Below are 18,158 nucleotides of genomic sequence, written 5' to 3'. Positions count from 1 at the left end.
AAAGTATGGAAGACCCTACATTTTTAAAAAAAGATCTTATTTTAATAATTTTTTTCTCTAAAATATCCTTATATAATTTCATAAATCCTCATCTTATCCTCCATAAATTTTTATAAGCCTAATATCTTTTTATCTCCGCCGACTTTTCTTCCAACGCTGTGTCATCTTCTCGGCCAACGCCTCTTTCCAATTTTCTCTCCCCCAGTGCAAAAATGCGCCCAAAACCCTCTATTAATAAAAATCTCAAAATCCTCTATTAATAGTATTATACCCTTTTTGGTAATTTTATTCATAAAAAGATCTTATAATACCAAACACATCAATATCTTTAAGTTGATTGTAATAAGTTCACTCATACACTTTAACAACTTATTTTTAAAATAAAATCCAACAACTTATAAGCTCCTAAAACAACTTATAAGTTGTACGAGCTTATAAGCTATTTTTAATAAGTTTAGATAAATCAATTTCGACCAATTTTGGCTGAAAATAGATGATAGGCCTAAAGACCTCAGAATGACATAAAATCAATTTCTATGTGTTCATCTAGTTCTCCTGATTATAAAAATACCTCCAAATATTAATTTGACCTGATATAGTGAGAGCAATAATTTTTTGAACATGAAAATATGTTTAAAAAAATTAATTTGTATTTTAAAAAATATTGCTCTCAATATATCAGGTCAAATTAATATTTGACAGTATTTTTATAATCAAGAGAACTAGACGAACACATAGAAATTGATTTCATGTCATTCCGAGATCTCTAAGTTCATCAGCCGATTTTGATCGAAATCGGCTGAGAGATGGATTTTTTGAAAATCGATTCGATTGGAAAAAATTAGTTGAATCGATTTCTGATGAATTTTTCAAACAGTTTGGAAAATGATTCGACTAATTTTTTTTCTAGTCGAATCGATTTTCAAAAAAATCATCCACTAGTCAATTTCGGTCAAAACTGACTGATAGACCTAGAGACCTCGGAATGACATGAAATCAATTCTTATATGCTTGTCTAGTTCTCCTAATTATAAAAATATCCTCAAATATCAATTTGACCCAATATATTGAAAGTAATGATTTTTTAAACCTGAAAATGTGTTCAAAAACTAATTCATATTCAAAAAAATCATGCTCTCAATATGTTATGTCAAATTGATATTTAAGGGCATGGATATAATCAAGAGAACCAGAAGAACTCATAGGATATGGTTTCACATCATTTCGAGCACTCTATGTCCATCAATTTGACATGGTTTCATTTCATTCCGAGCACTCTATGGTTTAAAAATCATTACTCTCAATATATTGGGTCAAATTGATATTTGAGGGCATTTTTATAATCAGGAGAACTATACGAATACATAGGAATTGATTTCATGTCATTCTGAGGTCTCTAAGTCCATCATCCGATTTTGGTCGAAATCGACTGATGGATGAATTTTTTGAAAATCGATTCGACTAGAAATAAATCAGTCAAATCAATTTGTAAACTATTTGAAAAATTCATCGAAAATCGATTTGCTAATTTTTTTCAGTCGAATCGATTTTTGAAAATCCATCCATCAGTCGATTTCGGTTAAAACCGGCTGATGGACCTAGAGATCTTATAATTGTTGGTGCAACCTTAGGTCAAGGTTGACTTGGTTGACCTGACTCGAGTTGGTAAAGGGTGACCTGACTCGAGTTGTATTTTGATGTTTGACAATGTTTGACGAGAGTAGAAAAGTTGTATTCTGATGTGTTGACAAGAATACAAACTTGGGAGATTGTTGGTGCAACCATAGGTCAAGGTTGATCTGGTTGACCTGAAAAGTCCAAGCAGGGAGCTTGGCACTGGAAAAGTCCAAGTATGGAGACTTGGCACTGGAAAAGTCCAAGCAGGGAGCTTGGCACGCGAAAAGTCCAAGTATGGAGACTTGGCACGGGAAAAATCCAAGTATGGAGACTTGGCATTGGAAAAGTCCAAGCAGGGAGCCTGGCACGAGGGAAAGTCCTAACTGGGATGTTAGGCAGTGTGGAAAAGTCCTGGTGAGTGAAGCCAGGCAGTGGGAAAGTCCTAACTGGGATGTTAGGCAGTTGGAAAGTCCTGGTGAGTGAAGTCAGGCAGTGAGAAAGTCCTAACTGGGATGTTAGGCAGTTGGAAAGGCCTGGTGAGTGAAGCCAGGCAGTGAGAAAGTCCTTGTTGGTGCAACATCCCTCAGGTCAAGGTTGACCTGGTTAACCAAGCTGAGTCTTGGTTTGGGTTTAGATGTTTGACAATAAGATATTGATCGAAGAAGAGTCAAGTAGGTCAAGGTTGACCGGATACTTGACTGGGAAGTCCTAACTGGCAAGTTAGGCAGAAGGAAGTCCTAGTGAGTGAAGCTAGGCAGAAGGAAATCCTAGTGAGTGAAGCTAGGTGAAAGTCCTGGTGAGTGAAGCCAGGTGAAAGTCCTAGTGAGTGAAACTAGGCAGATGGAAAACCCTAGTGAGTGAAGCTAGGTGAAAGTCCTGGTGAGTGAAGCCAGGCAAGGAAGGAAATTCAGATGGATCAAGGATGATCGGACATCTGGTGTTGGGAAGTCCAAGTAGGTCAAAGGATTGACTGGATACTTGGCAAGGAAGGAAATCCAGATGGGTCAAGGTTGACCAGACATCTGGTGGAAGTCCAAGTAGGTCAATGGAGTGACCGGATACTTGGCACGACGAGTAAAAGTCCAAGTGGGTCAAAGGGATTGACCGGACACTTGGTAGGGAGTCCTAGCAGGTCAAGGGAGTGACCAGATGCGAGGCATGATGTACCAACAGGTCAAGGTTGACCGGATGTTGGTTAGGGAGGTTTGGGACTTGGTTTTGGGCAAAAACCAAGTGCTGGATCGATCCGTGGATCGATCCAGGATGTGGATCGATGGATCGATCCATTCTTCCGAATCGAACCACGGATCGATCCGTGGATCGATCGAGGTCCCGATCGATCGGCCGATCGATCGGGACGATGCTACGCGATAAGCGCTGGATCGATCCGTGGATCGATCCAGCGCGCTTCTGAGCACAGGCGCTCGGATCGATCCGTGGATCGATCCAAAGCCTCCGATCGATTCGGAACATTCGAATCGATCGGGATCCGGCCGTTGGGTTTAAAGCCGCAGGCGAGCGTGGTCTTCGGCATTGCTTTACGAGCTCTTCTCAGATTCATTCCAGCTCCTCCACAGCTCTCTACAAGCACGTGATCGCCAGTTCTTGAAGGTTCTTGGAGGCTTTCCAAGTCAAGAGGCGAATCTATTGCAAGAGGAAGAAGTTAGGGTTAGGGTTTTTACTGCACATCTTGTAAGCTTTTGCTTAACTTGTATTTCCCTTTCTTCTTCTTGTACTGAGAGTCTTGTAGGGCTTCTCCGCCCTCGGTAGTTACCGAAAAGGAGTGTTTCATAGTGGAGGGTGCGTGCGTGGTGTGGATCCTTGGACTAGTCACCTCTTGTGAGGTGGATACCAAGTAAACCAACCTTGTTAGCGTTGTGTGTTTTGTTTCTGTATTTTCCGCTGCATATCCTTGAAGAAACAAGCAACGCCAAGCGACGAGCACGCGACGAGCTATTCACCCCCCCTCTAGCTACTTTTGGTCCTAACAGTCCTAACTGGGATGTTAGGCAGTGTGGAAATCCTGGTGAGTGAAGCCAGGTGAAAGTCCTGGTGAGTGAAGCCAGGCAAGGGAAAATCCAGATGGATCAGGGATGATCGGACATCTGGTGTAGAGACAAGTCCAAGTGGGTCAAAGGGATTGACCGGACACTTGGTAGAGAGTCTTAGCAGGTCAAGGGACTGACCGGATGCTAAGCATGATGTACCAACAGGTCAAGGTTGACCGGATGTTGGTTTGGGAGACTTGGGACTTGGTTTGGGCAAAAACCAAGCTCTGGATCGGTCTGCCGATCGATCCAGCGATACGTTGTGTATCGGATCGATCGGTGACCGATCGGATAACAAACGAAGGGTTCAGAAGACATCGACCGTGCGGACCGATCGGAAGAGTTGAGCGAGACGGCCACCTCTCGTGCGAGAGGTGGGATCGTCCGAGGACCGATCGGTGAAACTGATCGGTCCCCATGACCGATCAGAGGAACCTGATCGGTCCACGGGACCGATCGAGGCTGCAGAGTTGGGCAACTCTGCATGCTCTGATCGATGCGGGGACCGATCAGCATAGAGCCTGATCGGTCCCCACGACCGATCAGACCAGCCCCAGACCGATCAGGGTGATGCCTGATCGGTCCACACACTAGCCGTTGCGACACAACGGCTAGATTCTGTGTCTTCTGTGTCTTCTTCGCAGGTGCAGATATAAGACCTCTACAGGAGACGAAGAAGATAACAACACTCTTCCTCACGACACTGCGATTTGAGCTTTGCTGAGCTCCTCTTTGCTGAAGCTTCGCGTGAGCTTCGTGCTGGTTTTCTAGCTGCTGGCATCCGTGAAGCTGCTGCTTTATCAACGGACTCCAGACGAGAAGGCAAGCTTGTTTGTTTTACATTCATATTGTTCTTGCTCTTCTTTGTATCTCCTGTATTGCTTTTGCAAAAGATTGTGGCGAGGTTTCTCCACCCATAAGGAGTTCTTGTTAGCCGGTTTTCCGGGGACTCATCCACTGACGGATTGATAGGCTTCGTCCACCTTACGGACACGCCGAGGAGTAGGAGTTCATCTCCGAACCTCGTTATATGGTTTGTCTTTCTTCTCTTGTTTTCTTTCTACGTTGTATTTCCGCTGCACTAACCTAATCGTAGGAAGAAACGCGAAAGATTGGGGTCGGCTATTCACACCCCCCCTCTCTAGCCGTACGAAGGATCCTAACAATAATAACATGAAATCAATTCCTATGTCTTCGTCTAGTTCTCCTGATTATAAAAAATATCCTCAAACATCAATTTGACCTGATATATTGAAAGTAATGATTTTTTGAATACGAATTAATTTTTTAAACACATTTTCATGTTTAAAAAATCATTGCTCTCAATATATCGGGTCAAATTGATATTTGAGGGCATTTTTATAATCAGGAGAACTAGACGAGCACATAGGAATTGATTTCATATCATTCTGAGGTCTCTAGGTCCATCAACCGTTTTTTGCTCTGATTATATAAATGTCCTCAAACATCAATTTGACACAATATATTGAGCGTAGTGTTCGTTTGATAACGAATTAATTTTTTTAAAAATAATATTGTTCATGATGAATTTTTAAAAAAACAATTTTGAAAAAAAATCGTTTGATGGGCAAACGATCTCTGATTGACTTGAAGTTAGCTTTTATGTGATCGTCTAGTTCTTATGATTATATTCATACCCTCAAACATCAATTTGACCAAATATATTGAGATCAATGATTTTTTGAACATAAATTAATTTTTCATATTCAAAAAATCATTGCTCTCAATATATTGGGTCAAATTATATTTGAGAGCATGGATATAATCATAAAAATTAGACGAACATATAGGAACTGATTTCATATAATTCAGAGCTCTCTAGGTCCTGAAATCAACTGATGAACAAAATAATTCGATTGGTAAAAGAATCGATTCGACTTGGAATAGTAACAAGGGTAAAACCGATAAAGCATACGTGATTTCATCATTTTTCAACTTATCTACGTGATTTCGTCATTTCCCAAAGTTACCTAATGGGTTTAGGAAAAAGTCGATTTTTTAAATGACGAAGGTCTATCAATTAGTTTTGTCTAAAAATGACTAATGGACCTAGATATCTCGAAATGACTTCAAACAAAGAACAACATAGATTAAGATTAAATATTACTCACTAAAAAAAAAAAAAAAGATCATTTTATAGCATATCAAATATAAATTTATAATACACAACCTCTAAGTTGATAATTTTCTTTTCTTTCACATAACAATAAAAAGAGGCAAATCTTCACCAACATATAACATAATTTTATTATATCATAAAAGGTTGACATATCTTATATACAACATGTATGATATTCTTGGTTAAATGCATATTTGAACAACATTTAACATCTTTATCTTACAATTTTTCTTTTCATATTTTTAGCTTCTTGTTTGAATAGGAACAATAAGGTAATCTAAATTCCACTTCCAATCTTTCTCTTCTTTATTCAGCATCTATGAATTTGGAGAGTAAACACTCAAGTTTCATTTGTATCTCCTTGTACAACTCATTAACTTTTTGATGTCATAATTTCAGGTCTCTTGCTTCAAATCTTTTCATTATCTTTAGCCTTTTGTAAAAAAATATAAATATTCTACAAATATAAAGTAAAAAGATTCATGTTATTTCACAAGACAAAGGATTATTCCTTAAACACACGCAAATTAGTACATGACAATCATTCGAAAGGAACATCTCCAACTAATATCAAGTCATCATCTTTCTCTTTGTAAATGATAACATATTCACATCCATTACAACTTTGTTTTTTTGACACTTCTCCAACAAAAGATGTAAGAATCAATAATTTATAATAATAATTATAGAGAAATATAAACACATATCAGTTTGTGATGATAGCAACAATTAAGTCATGCTTATTTACCCAAGGAAAATCCTTTGAGCATGCTATTCAAGGCCTCCCTAAGCTCCTTGTACTCTTTGTAAACCTTGAAGTCAATCTTCCTCAAGTAAGAAGCCTCACCCATGCTAACCTTCACAAACAACCAAGGTTCATCTGCCTATGTTTTCACCTTCAGTTGTACCTTGGTATTTTATCAAATAACTACCAATAAAAAAATAGAATTATCTTAAAACACACAGAGCTCACATCTTTGATCCGAAATCAAAAACTTACTTCACCCCCAAGGATGCACCGGCACTTCTACTATCAAAGTCGTCCACTGTCGAAGAATCAATAAAGTCAATCTCATGCTCTAGAATTGCTCATTTTGCATTTCTCATGACCAGCTTCTCCGACGCATCGGAGCCGGACTACCAAGCCACGACTTGGTGTTTTTGACATAGCTCGCCACTCCTTCCATGTCATTCACTTTCTTCCAAATCTCGATGAGAAACATCACTTATTCCCAGAGCCCACATGAATCAATTCAAAGCTCTGGCTTTTATCTCAAACTGCCATAGACTTATTGTGTCTCTTTGTGCCACTGGGTGAAGACGAAGGGGATGATTAAGGAAACTCTTCGAGATGGAGATGAAGGAGGAAGGGTAAGAGATTAATTTTTTTTAGCGGAAAAAATAAAGCGCTTCGAGTTTTTTTTTTTTTGGGAATAGGAGTATTATGGAAAAGAGAATTGGAATTACGGAAAGAGAATTGGAATAGAATCAATAGATACAGATTTGATCAATTCGAATATGGACTACGTGTTTTAGGTAATATGAAATTTACATACACGGTTCGTTTTAAAATGCTTATAATTTTTTATTTAATTTAGAATTGGAATATGAAAAAAAGAGAGGGTATTTTCGGATTAGATGTGCCCTTTGAAAAATAAAATAAAATTAAATTAAATTATAATGCTACTTTTAAGAATTCTATTCATCCTTTCGTTAGCTGACAGGATTCTCTGGACCATCTCTCTTAATTCACTCTTGGATCAAAATAGATTGACCTCGTGGGTCATTCGAGATGATATAGGGTGGAGGTTATTGTAATGAGGTCGTCGGGTCAAAACTCAGTGGCAACGGGAGAATAAAATCCCCTATCCCCCTGTATCCCACCTGGTCCGTCTCATGTTAGCTCGGGTGCTACGATTTACCTCTCTCACAATGACCGTGGGTTCGGTCGGTGGGGGCCCTGGGGGGGCGAGGGTTTCACATTTTTGCTGCAATTGGATCAAAATAGATAGATAGATGAAATAGATGGGGGACCATTAGCTATCGTGACATGTATTCTGACCAGGACCGTCTCAAGGTTTCACGAGGCCTAGGCAATTTTTTTTCAAAACCTTTAATAATTTTTAAAGGAAAATAAATCCCTACTATTTTATCAAAATACAATATAATTACTTAGAATTAAATGAACAATAAAATTTAATTTACGTCATATAGTTTTAATTTGATGATATTATAATAAAATAAATAAATATTAAGTAAAGATTTTTTTTTAAAAAAAACTGAGTTATACATTTTAAAACTTTATTTATGCATTTAAAAACATGATTTATGTACTTAAAAAGTATATAATAAACCAAGTGCACTTTAAGTATTAAAAATCCATGACTATATTCATATTTTATGATTTTTTAAAGTGCATAAATCAGATTTGTGATGAATTATGATGGTAACAATTTGATATTTTACTTGCACGGGAAAAAAGAAAAAACTTTCATGTAATTATTAATATTCTATTTTTTTCAAAAATGTTTGGATCTATTTCATCTATAATTTATCATTTATATATAAAAATAAAAAACATTTTAAAAAAAAATATTACTAAGTTAGGAAGGAGAAGGATGCCCTTTGAGAATCAAAGGATCACACATGAGAGAAAAAATACATAGCATATTCATGAACGAATAAGATGATCTGATGGATTATAAAATTGGATGGAAAAGAATTTAGATAGAATTTTAGGAGAATGTAATTAATATGGAATTAATTGATCGATATAATGGGTTAATGAGGAGCGGAAATTGAAGCATCATTGTTGCAAAATTGAAGCGTCACATGCATACGCGTGTTGCAACTTTGGTGTAGTATCCCGATCCATTATTATGATGTTTAGTCATTAAAAATTTAATGAAAATACTCATACATTTAAAAAATAAATAAAAATAATGAGTCCTAATTTTATTTGGGCCCTGGGCATAGGTCTTAATGGCCTATGTCTTAAACCGGATTTGATTCTAACTCTCATCTATGATGATCAATTCGTCTTAGAATCAACACACAAGAGGTAAATAATAGATAACTACTCCTCTTTGAAATAGTTAATAACACATAAAAAAAAATTATTTATCTTAATTTTATCAAAATTTAAATTTCAGATCCATGATAATAATATTTCGTGTGCACCGCTAGACTCTCAGACGACAACATTGTGACTCTCATCACGTCACATACGTGTGCGTCCAACTCTTTTGATCAATAAAAGGGTTTGGGTAAACGATAGTATTGTTTAAGGTGTTTTATACTGTATACTGCAGTGTTTTTCGAAAAAAAATAGTTTGACTATTTTTTAAATAAAATGGAAAATAAGGCACTTTGACGCTTTTAGAAACCTAGAGAGCATTTTGGACAAGAGATTGGAAGGGAATTGGCGAGGGGACGCGTGGTAGATGCAGACATCACTTCCCCATTTTCTCTTAAACAACGCCTTGTAGCTGATCTTTATCGCCGTTTCTCTCCCCCGTCCTTCCTCGCCCCTGAACGAGGTAAACCCTAGCTCGCTGGGAAGCCCTAATTCGACGGGTTCTTCCGCGATCTTGAGTATCGCAATCAATCTGACTGTCGTATCGAGGCTTGCGTAAGGACCAGCTGGTTCCATAGGTCGAAGGGAAAAAAAATTTCATTTTGTTTCCCTCTTGTTCTAGCTATGAAATAAGGCAGAGATTTCACTGGATTCTGAAGCAAAAGATGCCTCTCGAGCAGGATAAAGACCAGGAGCCCCACCCTAGCAATGGCGAGGATATGACGGAGGGGCCCGTCAGGTAAAAACCGGACCTCCATTTCCTCTCTCCATGTCCTTTAAGCTTGGGAGAATTCAGAAGCATAATTTTCATAGTTTTTTTTCTTCTCTTTGGTGATCGCATATTGTGGGAATTAACTGATGCTCTAAAGAGAAAGAAGAGATTTTTAAAAATAAAAAATGTTGTGGTATTCAATATTTTGAAATTTAATATGCGTAGTTCAGCTAAGATTATCATGAATTCTGCTCATCTTGTCAACTAAACAGTAGCACATGGTGACATTTTATCAAGATAAATTGAGAATGGACCCCTATAACATTGTATCGATTTGTTATCAGGAGAAGATAATTAGACTTTCAAGGCAATTCTAATGAAAAATATATATATAAAGCAAGTTCAGGAGTTTTATCAGATGTAATTTGGATAGAGATGATGATCTATATAGGATGCTTAGAATATATAGAACTCGTTCCACTGAACAACACTAGCAAATTTTAACACTGCAGTTTAATGCCATTTTGACATTACATTGTGATTGTCACCTTGTCTATTGTTTTTCTCTTTTTCATTGAATTTTTCCATTTGGAAGAGAAAGATCTTATTATACTTAACATTACCTGATCGGTCTTGAACTTTTATGCAGATGCCTTAATTGTGGAATCAGTGCAAAGCTCACATGCCATATGCGTAGCGGACCAGAAGGACGGAGAACCTTATGCAATGCATGTGGAATAGCATGGAGAAAGGTATAGGTCCAAACTTCCTCTAAATTTACAATGTTGAATCAATGATACACTTGCTGCAGTGGCTTTATATGTTGGGAATCAATGAGAATTTAGTTTACTGATTCTCGATTGTTAAGTTATTTCTGGATCCTAAGGATTCATTCGCTATCTATTTACAATTAATAGATCATGTTATTTTGTCCACGTGTGGTATTCATGATTAAGTGCAACAGACTTGAGATCTTACAGATATTTACATACAAGTCCATCGTATCAGGAACAGTCAATAATAATTTCTTGGATTGAAATGGATTTTTAGATTAAGTTGATCGAAAAGAGCTTCTTTGCCTCTAGTAAAAGATGGAGGCTTATACAGATATTTAGTGCCGATACATTCTCCGGAATCTAGTTATGTGCTTTTTTACACTATGCCATTGATCATCCCTCTGTTAATGCTTCTAACAAATTATATTGTGGCTTTCTCTGTATCTACCTTCAATTGTCTTGGATTTGTTGCTAGTCTTAACAAGTGCAGAAGTTGGTAACACAGGGAAAACAGAGGAAGGTTATTGATTACGAATTTCCAATGACAAACTTAGCAAATTCCAAAATGGTGCCTGAAGTTGATATGGAATTTGAAGACGAAGATAAAGCATATGAATTCTACAATAGATACGCTGGAATGGTAGGATTTAGTGTACGAAAAGGTTGGATAGACAAATCTTCAGATAAAATTATTAGATCAAGAACTCTTGTTTGCTCGAGGGAAGGATTCCGTAAAGACAAGAAGGGGGCCAAGGAAGTGAAGAAACCTCGACCAGAAACGAGAATTGGTTGCCCCGCACGTTTGACCATTAAACTTACACCTAATGGTTCATATCGGATTACTGAATTTGTGCCAGATCATAACCATCAACCTGCACCCCCTTCAGCCATTCATATGTTAAGGTCTCAGAGGATATTGACTGAAGTTCAATCTGGGGAAGCAGATTTATCTGATGATTCTGGGACTACTCCAAAATCAGCTCACCACCTAATGGGCAGACAAGCTTCAGGGTCCCAAAGTGGTGTTAGATATTTTCCTGCAGATTATCGAATGAGTCTACGCTCAAAACGTATGAAGAGCATGCAGATGGGAGATGCAGAAGCTGTATTGAAGTACCTCCAGAGCATGCAGCTTAGTGACCCATGTTTTTTTCATGCCATACAAATTGATGAGGATGATAAGCTGACCAATTTTTTCTGGGCAGATGCAAAGTCAATATCAGACTTCAACTATTTTGGTGATGTAGTTTGTCTAGATACAACTTACAGGGTTAATGGATATAGTAGGCCATTTGCACCTTTTCTTGGTGTGAATCATCATAAGCAAATTGTGATATTTGGTGCAGCACTATTGTATGATGAAACTATAGAATCATTCAAGTGGTTGTTTGACACGTTCAAGATTGCAATGCACGGAAAACAGCCAAAGACCATCCTGACTGACCAGTCTATGTCAGAATACAATGCTATAAGAGCAGCTTGGCCAGGTACCAGCCACCGCCATTGTATCTGGCAACTTTATCAAAATGCCATTAAGCATCTTAATAATGTGTTCCAAGGTTCAAAAACATTTGCCAAGGACTTTGCAAGGTGTGTATATGACTATGAGGATGAAGAAGACTTCTTGTCAGCATGGAGGACAATGATAGATAAATATGAACTAAGAAATGATGAGTGGTTGGCAAACCTGTTTGAAGATAGAGAGAAATGGGCCTTGGCATATGGTCGAGAAACTCTCTGTGTTGATATGAAAAACACACTGCAAAATGAAAATTTTAGTTCACTGAAGAAGTACTTGACTCCACAGCTTGACTTCTTCTCATTTTTTAAGCATTATAAGAGGGTGGTGGACGACCATAGATATGCTGAATTGCAAGCTGATTTTCATGCAAGCCAAAGTATTCCAAGAATACCTCCTTCAAAAATGTTAAGACAAGCTGCTGCTCTTTATACTCCTACTGTGTTTGAAATGTTCCGCAAGGAGTTTGAAGTATTCATGGATTGCATGCTGTACTTCCATGGTCAGGATGGGACTATATCAGAGTATAGAATCACAGTTGGTGAAAATTCTAAGGAATATATTGTTAGACTTGATTCAATTGATTGTTCAGTTTCATGCACTTGTAAAAAATTTGAGTTTGTTGGTGTTCAATGTGGTCATGTATTAAAAGTACTTGATGTTAGAAATATTAAAGAACTACCACAACGCTATTTCTTGAAGAGATGGAGAAGAGATGCTAAGACTGAAACGGAATTGGACTCCGGAGGAATTGCAGTTGATGGAGACCCAAAGTCTCCTGTACCAACTTTAATGCATATACCTTTCGTTGCTCAACACCAAGGATCGCATGTAGCAACTCAGTTAAGTGAGGTAACACTGCTGCACTCCCTTTCCTAGTTATTGTTTATCAGGACTATTATAACATTCCAATAGGATACAGGAATACCCTACTTCTGATCTGCATCAACAACCTTTTCATGGCATCACTCAGTTAAGTCAGGTATACGTGTTGCTGTGGGTATATTTGTAAATTTTTCTCTTGCGCTCACATTTGAAATAAAAAATTTCTTTGATTGCTAATCCATGTTTCTCACAGATGAAAGATCAAACTATCACGTTATCTGATCATATAGCTGAATATTTGCAGAGTCGTGCAGCACCACCGAGTTACAGCAGTTCTCAGTTGAATGGCTAGAACAACCTAAACTGTGCATACTCTCAAAATTAGAGTAATATTGTATGTTCCTCTATGCTTTGTGTTTTTTTTTTTCATTGTACCGGCAACTGACAAAGGTTTCCTTAACCACCTTATTCAATGGCTAACAAGAAATTTATATTGACTTCTCCAAGATATATATATTTTTTTTCTGTTCCTTGTATATGTTCTTAGAAATCCATGAACTGCGATCTTCTCAAGGCTAATTGTACTTTTGAAGTGTGCAATAAATTATGCGGTATGCATGTCCATTCCAGGTATAGCTCCACTCATCAGTGCTATGGTATCATAGCTTAATATACAGCATCCTAGGGGAGCTGATGTTAGCCATCCTTTTGTTGGGCGACGATGCGGAGGGCTCCATTTTTGATGGGGGATCTTAGAGAACTGAGAATTCAATATCCAATACTTTAGCTAATGCTTACTGAGCATTGTATAGTCCGGTGATAATAGAGTGAATCAAGTTTCTGTCTCAAGCCTGTACTCCATTGTCTGTGTTCTCTAATGTAAAAGCATGTTAATTTGATGTCAATTTAAGTTTCATTTCGAACTATCTACATTGCAATGTAAAATAAAAACATGAATTATCATTGTTTTATCTACACTTCTTTCAAGCCATTCAAACCATCAGCTGATTGACTAGTCAACTACGAAGTAATCTTAGTTGATTGATTAGTTTACTAATTATTATTTGATACAAATTTGTGGGTTCTTGGTCTTCATTTGCTTTTGGCAAAAAGCAAAAACTATTTGAGGATAATTGAGAGTGGGGTTCAAAATCTAGAAAAAACTTACGTGAATAAACTTTGAAAAATCTCATGAATGCAATAATGTTGAATTGACAATCATCTAAAACATCTGCACAAAGTGTTTGATAAGCATATAGGTATCCCTTCGGATGGATCTAGTGGTTAGCGCATGAATTATTGTTACCATGAGGGTTGGGATTTAAATCTCGGTAACGTCGAGGTAAAATGTCTTCTTTATGTGCTAGTCATTATTTCAAAGACTAATAGTCGTCTGTGATTTACCTCCTCCATGTTGGTCCTGGGACGGATTGGCGGGACGTTAGGGGCGAACGTATTCACTTTTTGTCACTTTGATAAGCATATAGGTGTCCTGTCAGAATGGTGCAATGATTAAAACATAAGATATTATTATATAAAATCTTAGGGTCAAAATTTGATATGTAGAGTGAATCGTCTTTTTTATCATATGATAAGTATATAGGTTTTAAAATATAAACAAACTTAGATGAACTGCAAGATTACAATAATGTCAATTTAGTACAAATCGAAGACTCATATCAAATACTTTTGAAAGAAACGTGCTTGACAATAATTAATCAATTGGCATCACAGTTTAATATGGATCGCTGAAATGATGAGTTAGTAGAGGGGGTGTGCCTTTTTATATATTTGGAAATACCTTTAAAAATTTTAGAACGCATGTAAAAATAAAAGAATACATTGGAATAATAATTTTAAAATAATGACATTACGATTAAGGCTTCCGTATATATAGTCTTTTGAAAAGGTATAAGATTCACGTACCTATTATATACTTATACCGATTAATTTTGAAGGGACGGTCTGACATTTTGACTATCAAGTAAATCTAAAAAAAACGATGGCTCCTAACATGGTCCGTACCTAATATATTTATATTTTTTTATTAACACATACTCATATTCATGTTAACCATAACACTTATTATTTTTCAGTCCACTGTCTACTTATTTATTTTGTATTTTATATTAAATAAATATATTTTTAATTTTATTTTCATTCATTCAAATAATTGAACTCTGACATGTGTTTAAATATTATAAAATATATCCACATTGATGATAATATTATTTGAATATTACAACACTCACACATTAATATTAATGTGGTGCTCTATTGCTAATAAGAACTAAAGCAATAATCAATAATAGGATACAACCTATCAGCTAATCCATAAAATTAACATTAAATAATAATTACGCAAACATTAGAATCCAAAAAGTTGTAAATCCAAAAAGTTAGTTAAATACTTCAAAACATTTTAAAAAAAAAAGGTTAATATTTTCTTATTTATATTTAATTACCTAATCAACGTTTATCTATAAACTAATACATCATAATGACAGGCATTTTAATCATTCCATGTAACTAATTATACGACAAACATCACAAAAAATTCTGAATATAGCGTAAGTGTAATCTACGCAATAGTTGACTAATTAAATTTGTAGATTTCATGATAAAGAAATTGCATCTTTTAGGATTAATGGAAGAGATCGACAGTAGCAGACCGCTAATTTTGGCGGAGCTGTCTAAAATCATCAGAATTCTTCGTAAAAACAGGCGCTGTGAATTAATAGCTGAGGCGGGCGTTGCTCCGCGGCCACCATTTAAATCGCTCCTGCGCCTCCATCCGATGAAGAGAAGTAATTCGTTGTCGATGAAGGGGAAGTAGAATCAATTTCCCCTTCCCTCCGCCCGCTTCCACCGGCGGCCATCAACCTCGGCCGCGTCGGATGTGACGTCTCCGGCAACGTTCGAAGCAGGCGAGAGGATATATATAGTTTCGCTGGTTTAAAAAAACTAGTTTTTCATTATCGATGAAGGCGGCGCATCGGCTGCTTCAGGGGTCGTCGTCTTCTTCGGAGGGGGAGACGTCAGAAGAGGAGGCGGTAGCGGAGATGGAGCACAGGCCGCCGTCGTGGTTGGATGACAGCTTGCCCGTCGGGAACGGAGGCAATGCGTGCAAAAAGAGGTTGCTTTCGAAGCAACTGTCCATGAGGGAGACGAGGATGGAGGCGAAGTGGGAAAGGCGGCGGAGGCAGATTCTGAAGAGACGGAAAAGCTCCGAAGCGGCGGCGGGGGAGACGGAAGCCGCGCCGGCGGAGGAACCGCGGCCGACGAGGTGTTTGACCGACGAGGACATGGACGAGCTGCGGGGGTCGATCGACCTCGGCTTCGGGTTCAGAGAGGAGGACGGCGGACACGACCTCTGTGGAACGCTGCCGGCGCTCAACCTCTACTTCGCCGTGAACCGGCAGCTGTCGGACCCGAAGCTGGCTGGCTCCGGATCGCCGACGGTGGGTTCGGCCTCCTCGAGGCCGGGAGGCCTTCCGAGTCCCCGGAGCCCTGCCAAAGAACAGGGGGCGCCGCCAGACAGTTGGAAGATTTGCGATCCCGGTTCCAACTCGAATCATTCCAAAATCTAAAACTAAAGCATTTGCCATCACAAATCGATCAAAAAAAAAACAGAATGAAAATTCTGTTGTTTGACAGATATTTGAATGATTGTTTATTTTGCAGGGGATAATCCAGAACATGTTAAAACAAGGCTGAGGCATTGGGCACAAGCAGTGGCGTTCTCTCTTAGACTGAGTTGCTGATTTTGAATCTTATCCGGTTTGAAATTGGAGAAATATGGTGCGCTCAATAGATGATTTGGATGCTGATTGGGAGAAGATTTTGAGCGGAAAGCAGAGCGTGCTGATCGATCTTGTATGTCAAAAAAAAAGGAAAATAGAGAGAGAGAAATGACGAATCAGGTTAGGGAGAGATCCTTGTACAAACATTCAGACGCTCAAGTCAAGCAAGTGGCTAGAAGAAAAATGATATAGTAAACAATAGAAAGAAAGAGTTCAAGAAAAATGATATAGTAAATAATAGAAAGAAACAATGAACTCTGAGTATGTAATGTTGCATATTCTTTTAGGAGGAGATCCTTTATATAATATCAATTTTGGTTGTACACAAATATCAATATATTTTCAAAAAAAGGATTGATGATTTTTATATTTTGACACCTTGTTAAAAATAGACTTATCATTTTTTATCTCGTAGGATAAAAGTTTTGGACGCACAACTTACACAGGGAGCATTTTCTTGATTCTTTGACAATCATTACACAAAACGTAAAAAAGAAATATTCGATCGTTCGATTGATTGACTCTTAATATGTTTTGTTGGTAGGCTGATTGAGTTCCCTTTGTCAACCGATCAGACTTCGCTCATGGATAATTGGGTCGGCTAAAGAATGATGACCTTTTTGAGAACTCAACTTTCACTCGACCTTTTCCGCTTAGCTAAAGAGTATAGTCTCGACAGTCTAGTTCGGTCGGGTCATATGTTTATCACGTCCGATCGAATCTACGGTCAATCGACTACACCACTCAGTCGAGAAATATGATCGTGTAGCACCGAATGTGAGCTCGAGATCCGATCGGTCCAGACATCTGATCGACTAGCCCATCCGACCAAGACATATGACCGTACTAGCCCCAGTGTTGACCTCATTAATTTTGACTATCATCTCAGTTGACTCTCTTGACTTCAGGATGCCCCATCATATTCGCCGCATCAAAATCCATCACGACATCGATCAGAAGACAAATTAAGCGACTATAGAACATAGAAGGAACACTTACAAATGCATGTAATTTAATTGAGTCTAGTAGATTTCCGTAGCTAGAACCGTAATTAGAGTTTCTCCGATGGAAGCTCGGAGCTCCTACCGGTGACATGGCAAGAGGGATTAACCTCCCTCCCATAGAGGGAGGGATCGCCCCTCAAACGACTAGCGGCTCCGCAAACACGAAGCCGCTCCATCGTCAGTATTTTTTAAAATTATTTTTAAAAATATTTTTTATTATATATATAATGAAAAAATATTTTCGAAGTCACGTTTGCAGTGTTAGCCATTTCTGAATTTAAATTTTATAAAAATTTAATAAGATTAAATATGAAGAAAAGATAAAAAAAATATATATAATGAAAAAGAATATGAGACCAATAAATAAATTGTTGAAAGATTTTTTTAATAGTAAAAATATATATATAAAGATTTTTATTTTTAACATGTTAACATAATATTAAAGGGGCTCTTTGAGAATGTCCACTAACATGCTTCACAGAGAGAGTGGCATTGGGTTGGTCTTCTCTGTATTTTGTGTGTTTTTTTTTTAATTTTTTCCTCTTGGCATCAACAAGCCAAGACCTTGATTTTTCAAATATATTTTGTAGTGATCCACTGTTTTTTTGCTCGATACAATCTGTCTTTCTTTTTCAAAA

At 37.6% G+C, this 18,158-nt stretch overlaps 2 protein-coding genes across 6 annotated transcripts; both read left to right on the top strand.

Moving 5' to 3' along the window:
• Positions 1–9,194: 9,194 nt before the first annotated feature.
• Positions 9,195–13,733, top strand: LOC122015520 (protein FAR1-RELATED SEQUENCE 5-like). Of its 5 annotated transcripts, none has more exons than XR_006120914.1 (6): positions 9,195–9,620; positions 10,243–10,345; positions 10,875–12,740; positions 12,804–12,870; positions 13,018–13,107; positions 13,344–13,733. XR_006120914.1 is itself a non-coding variant. In XM_042572463.1 (6 exons), the coding sequence occupies exons 1-5, from the start codon at positions 9,547–9,549 to the stop codon at positions 13,063–13,065; spliced, it is 2,151 nt and encodes a 716-aa protein (XP_042428397.1). In that variant the 5' UTR covers positions 9,195–9,546; the 3' UTR covers positions 13,066–13,107; positions 13,344–13,733. The 5 variants fall into 5 exon arrangements, 4 of the variants coding, with proteins under 4 accessions (XP_042428397.1, XP_042428396.1, XP_042428398.1 ...); XM_042572463.1 differs by having other exon boundaries at positions 12,811–12,870; XM_042572462.1 differs by having other exon boundaries at positions 12,811–12,870; positions 12,967–13,107.
• Positions 13,734–15,694: 1,961 nt separating this feature from the next.
• On the top strand, positions 15,695–16,477 carry LOC122013531. The gene is made up of 2 exons (XM_042569801.1): positions 15,695–16,274; positions 16,398–16,477. Exons 1-2 carry the CDS (start codon positions 15,695–15,697, stop codon positions 16,475–16,477), a joined length of 660 nt encoding a protein of 219 aa, XP_042425735.1.
• Positions 16,478–18,158: the final 1,681 nt, after the last annotated feature.

Source organism: Zingiber officinale, chromosome 8B (genome assembly GCF_018446385.1).
Source record: "Zingiber officinale cultivar Zhangliang chromosome 8B, Zo_v1.1, whole genome shotgun sequence".
Classification (NCBI taxonomy): domain Eukaryota; kingdom Viridiplantae; phylum Streptophyta; class Magnoliopsida; order Zingiberales; family Zingiberaceae; genus Zingiber; species Zingiber officinale.
This window is presented reverse-complemented; position numbering and strand designations above follow the sequence as displayed.

Coding starts and splice junctions, on each gene's coding strand:
- LOC122015520 (XM_042572462.1), top strand. CDS start 9,547: ATGCCTCTCGAGCAGGATAAAGACCAGGAGCCCCACCCTAGCAATGGC. Junction 12,741..12,810: donor TAGCAACTCAGTTAAGTGAG/GTAACACTGCTG, acceptor AATAGGATACAG/GAATACCCTACTTCTGATCT. Junction 12,871..12,966: donor GCATCACTCAGTTAAGTCAG/GTATACGTGTTG, acceptor TGTTTCTCACAG/ATGAAAGATCAAACTATCAC.
- LOC122013531 (XM_042569801.1), top strand. CDS start 15,695: ATGAAGGCGGCGCATCGGCTGCTTCAGGGGTCGTCGTCTTCTTCGGAG. Junction 16,275..16,397: donor TTGGAAGATTTGCGATCCCG/GTTCCAACTCGA, acceptor TTTATTTTGCAG/GGGATAATCCAGAACATGTT.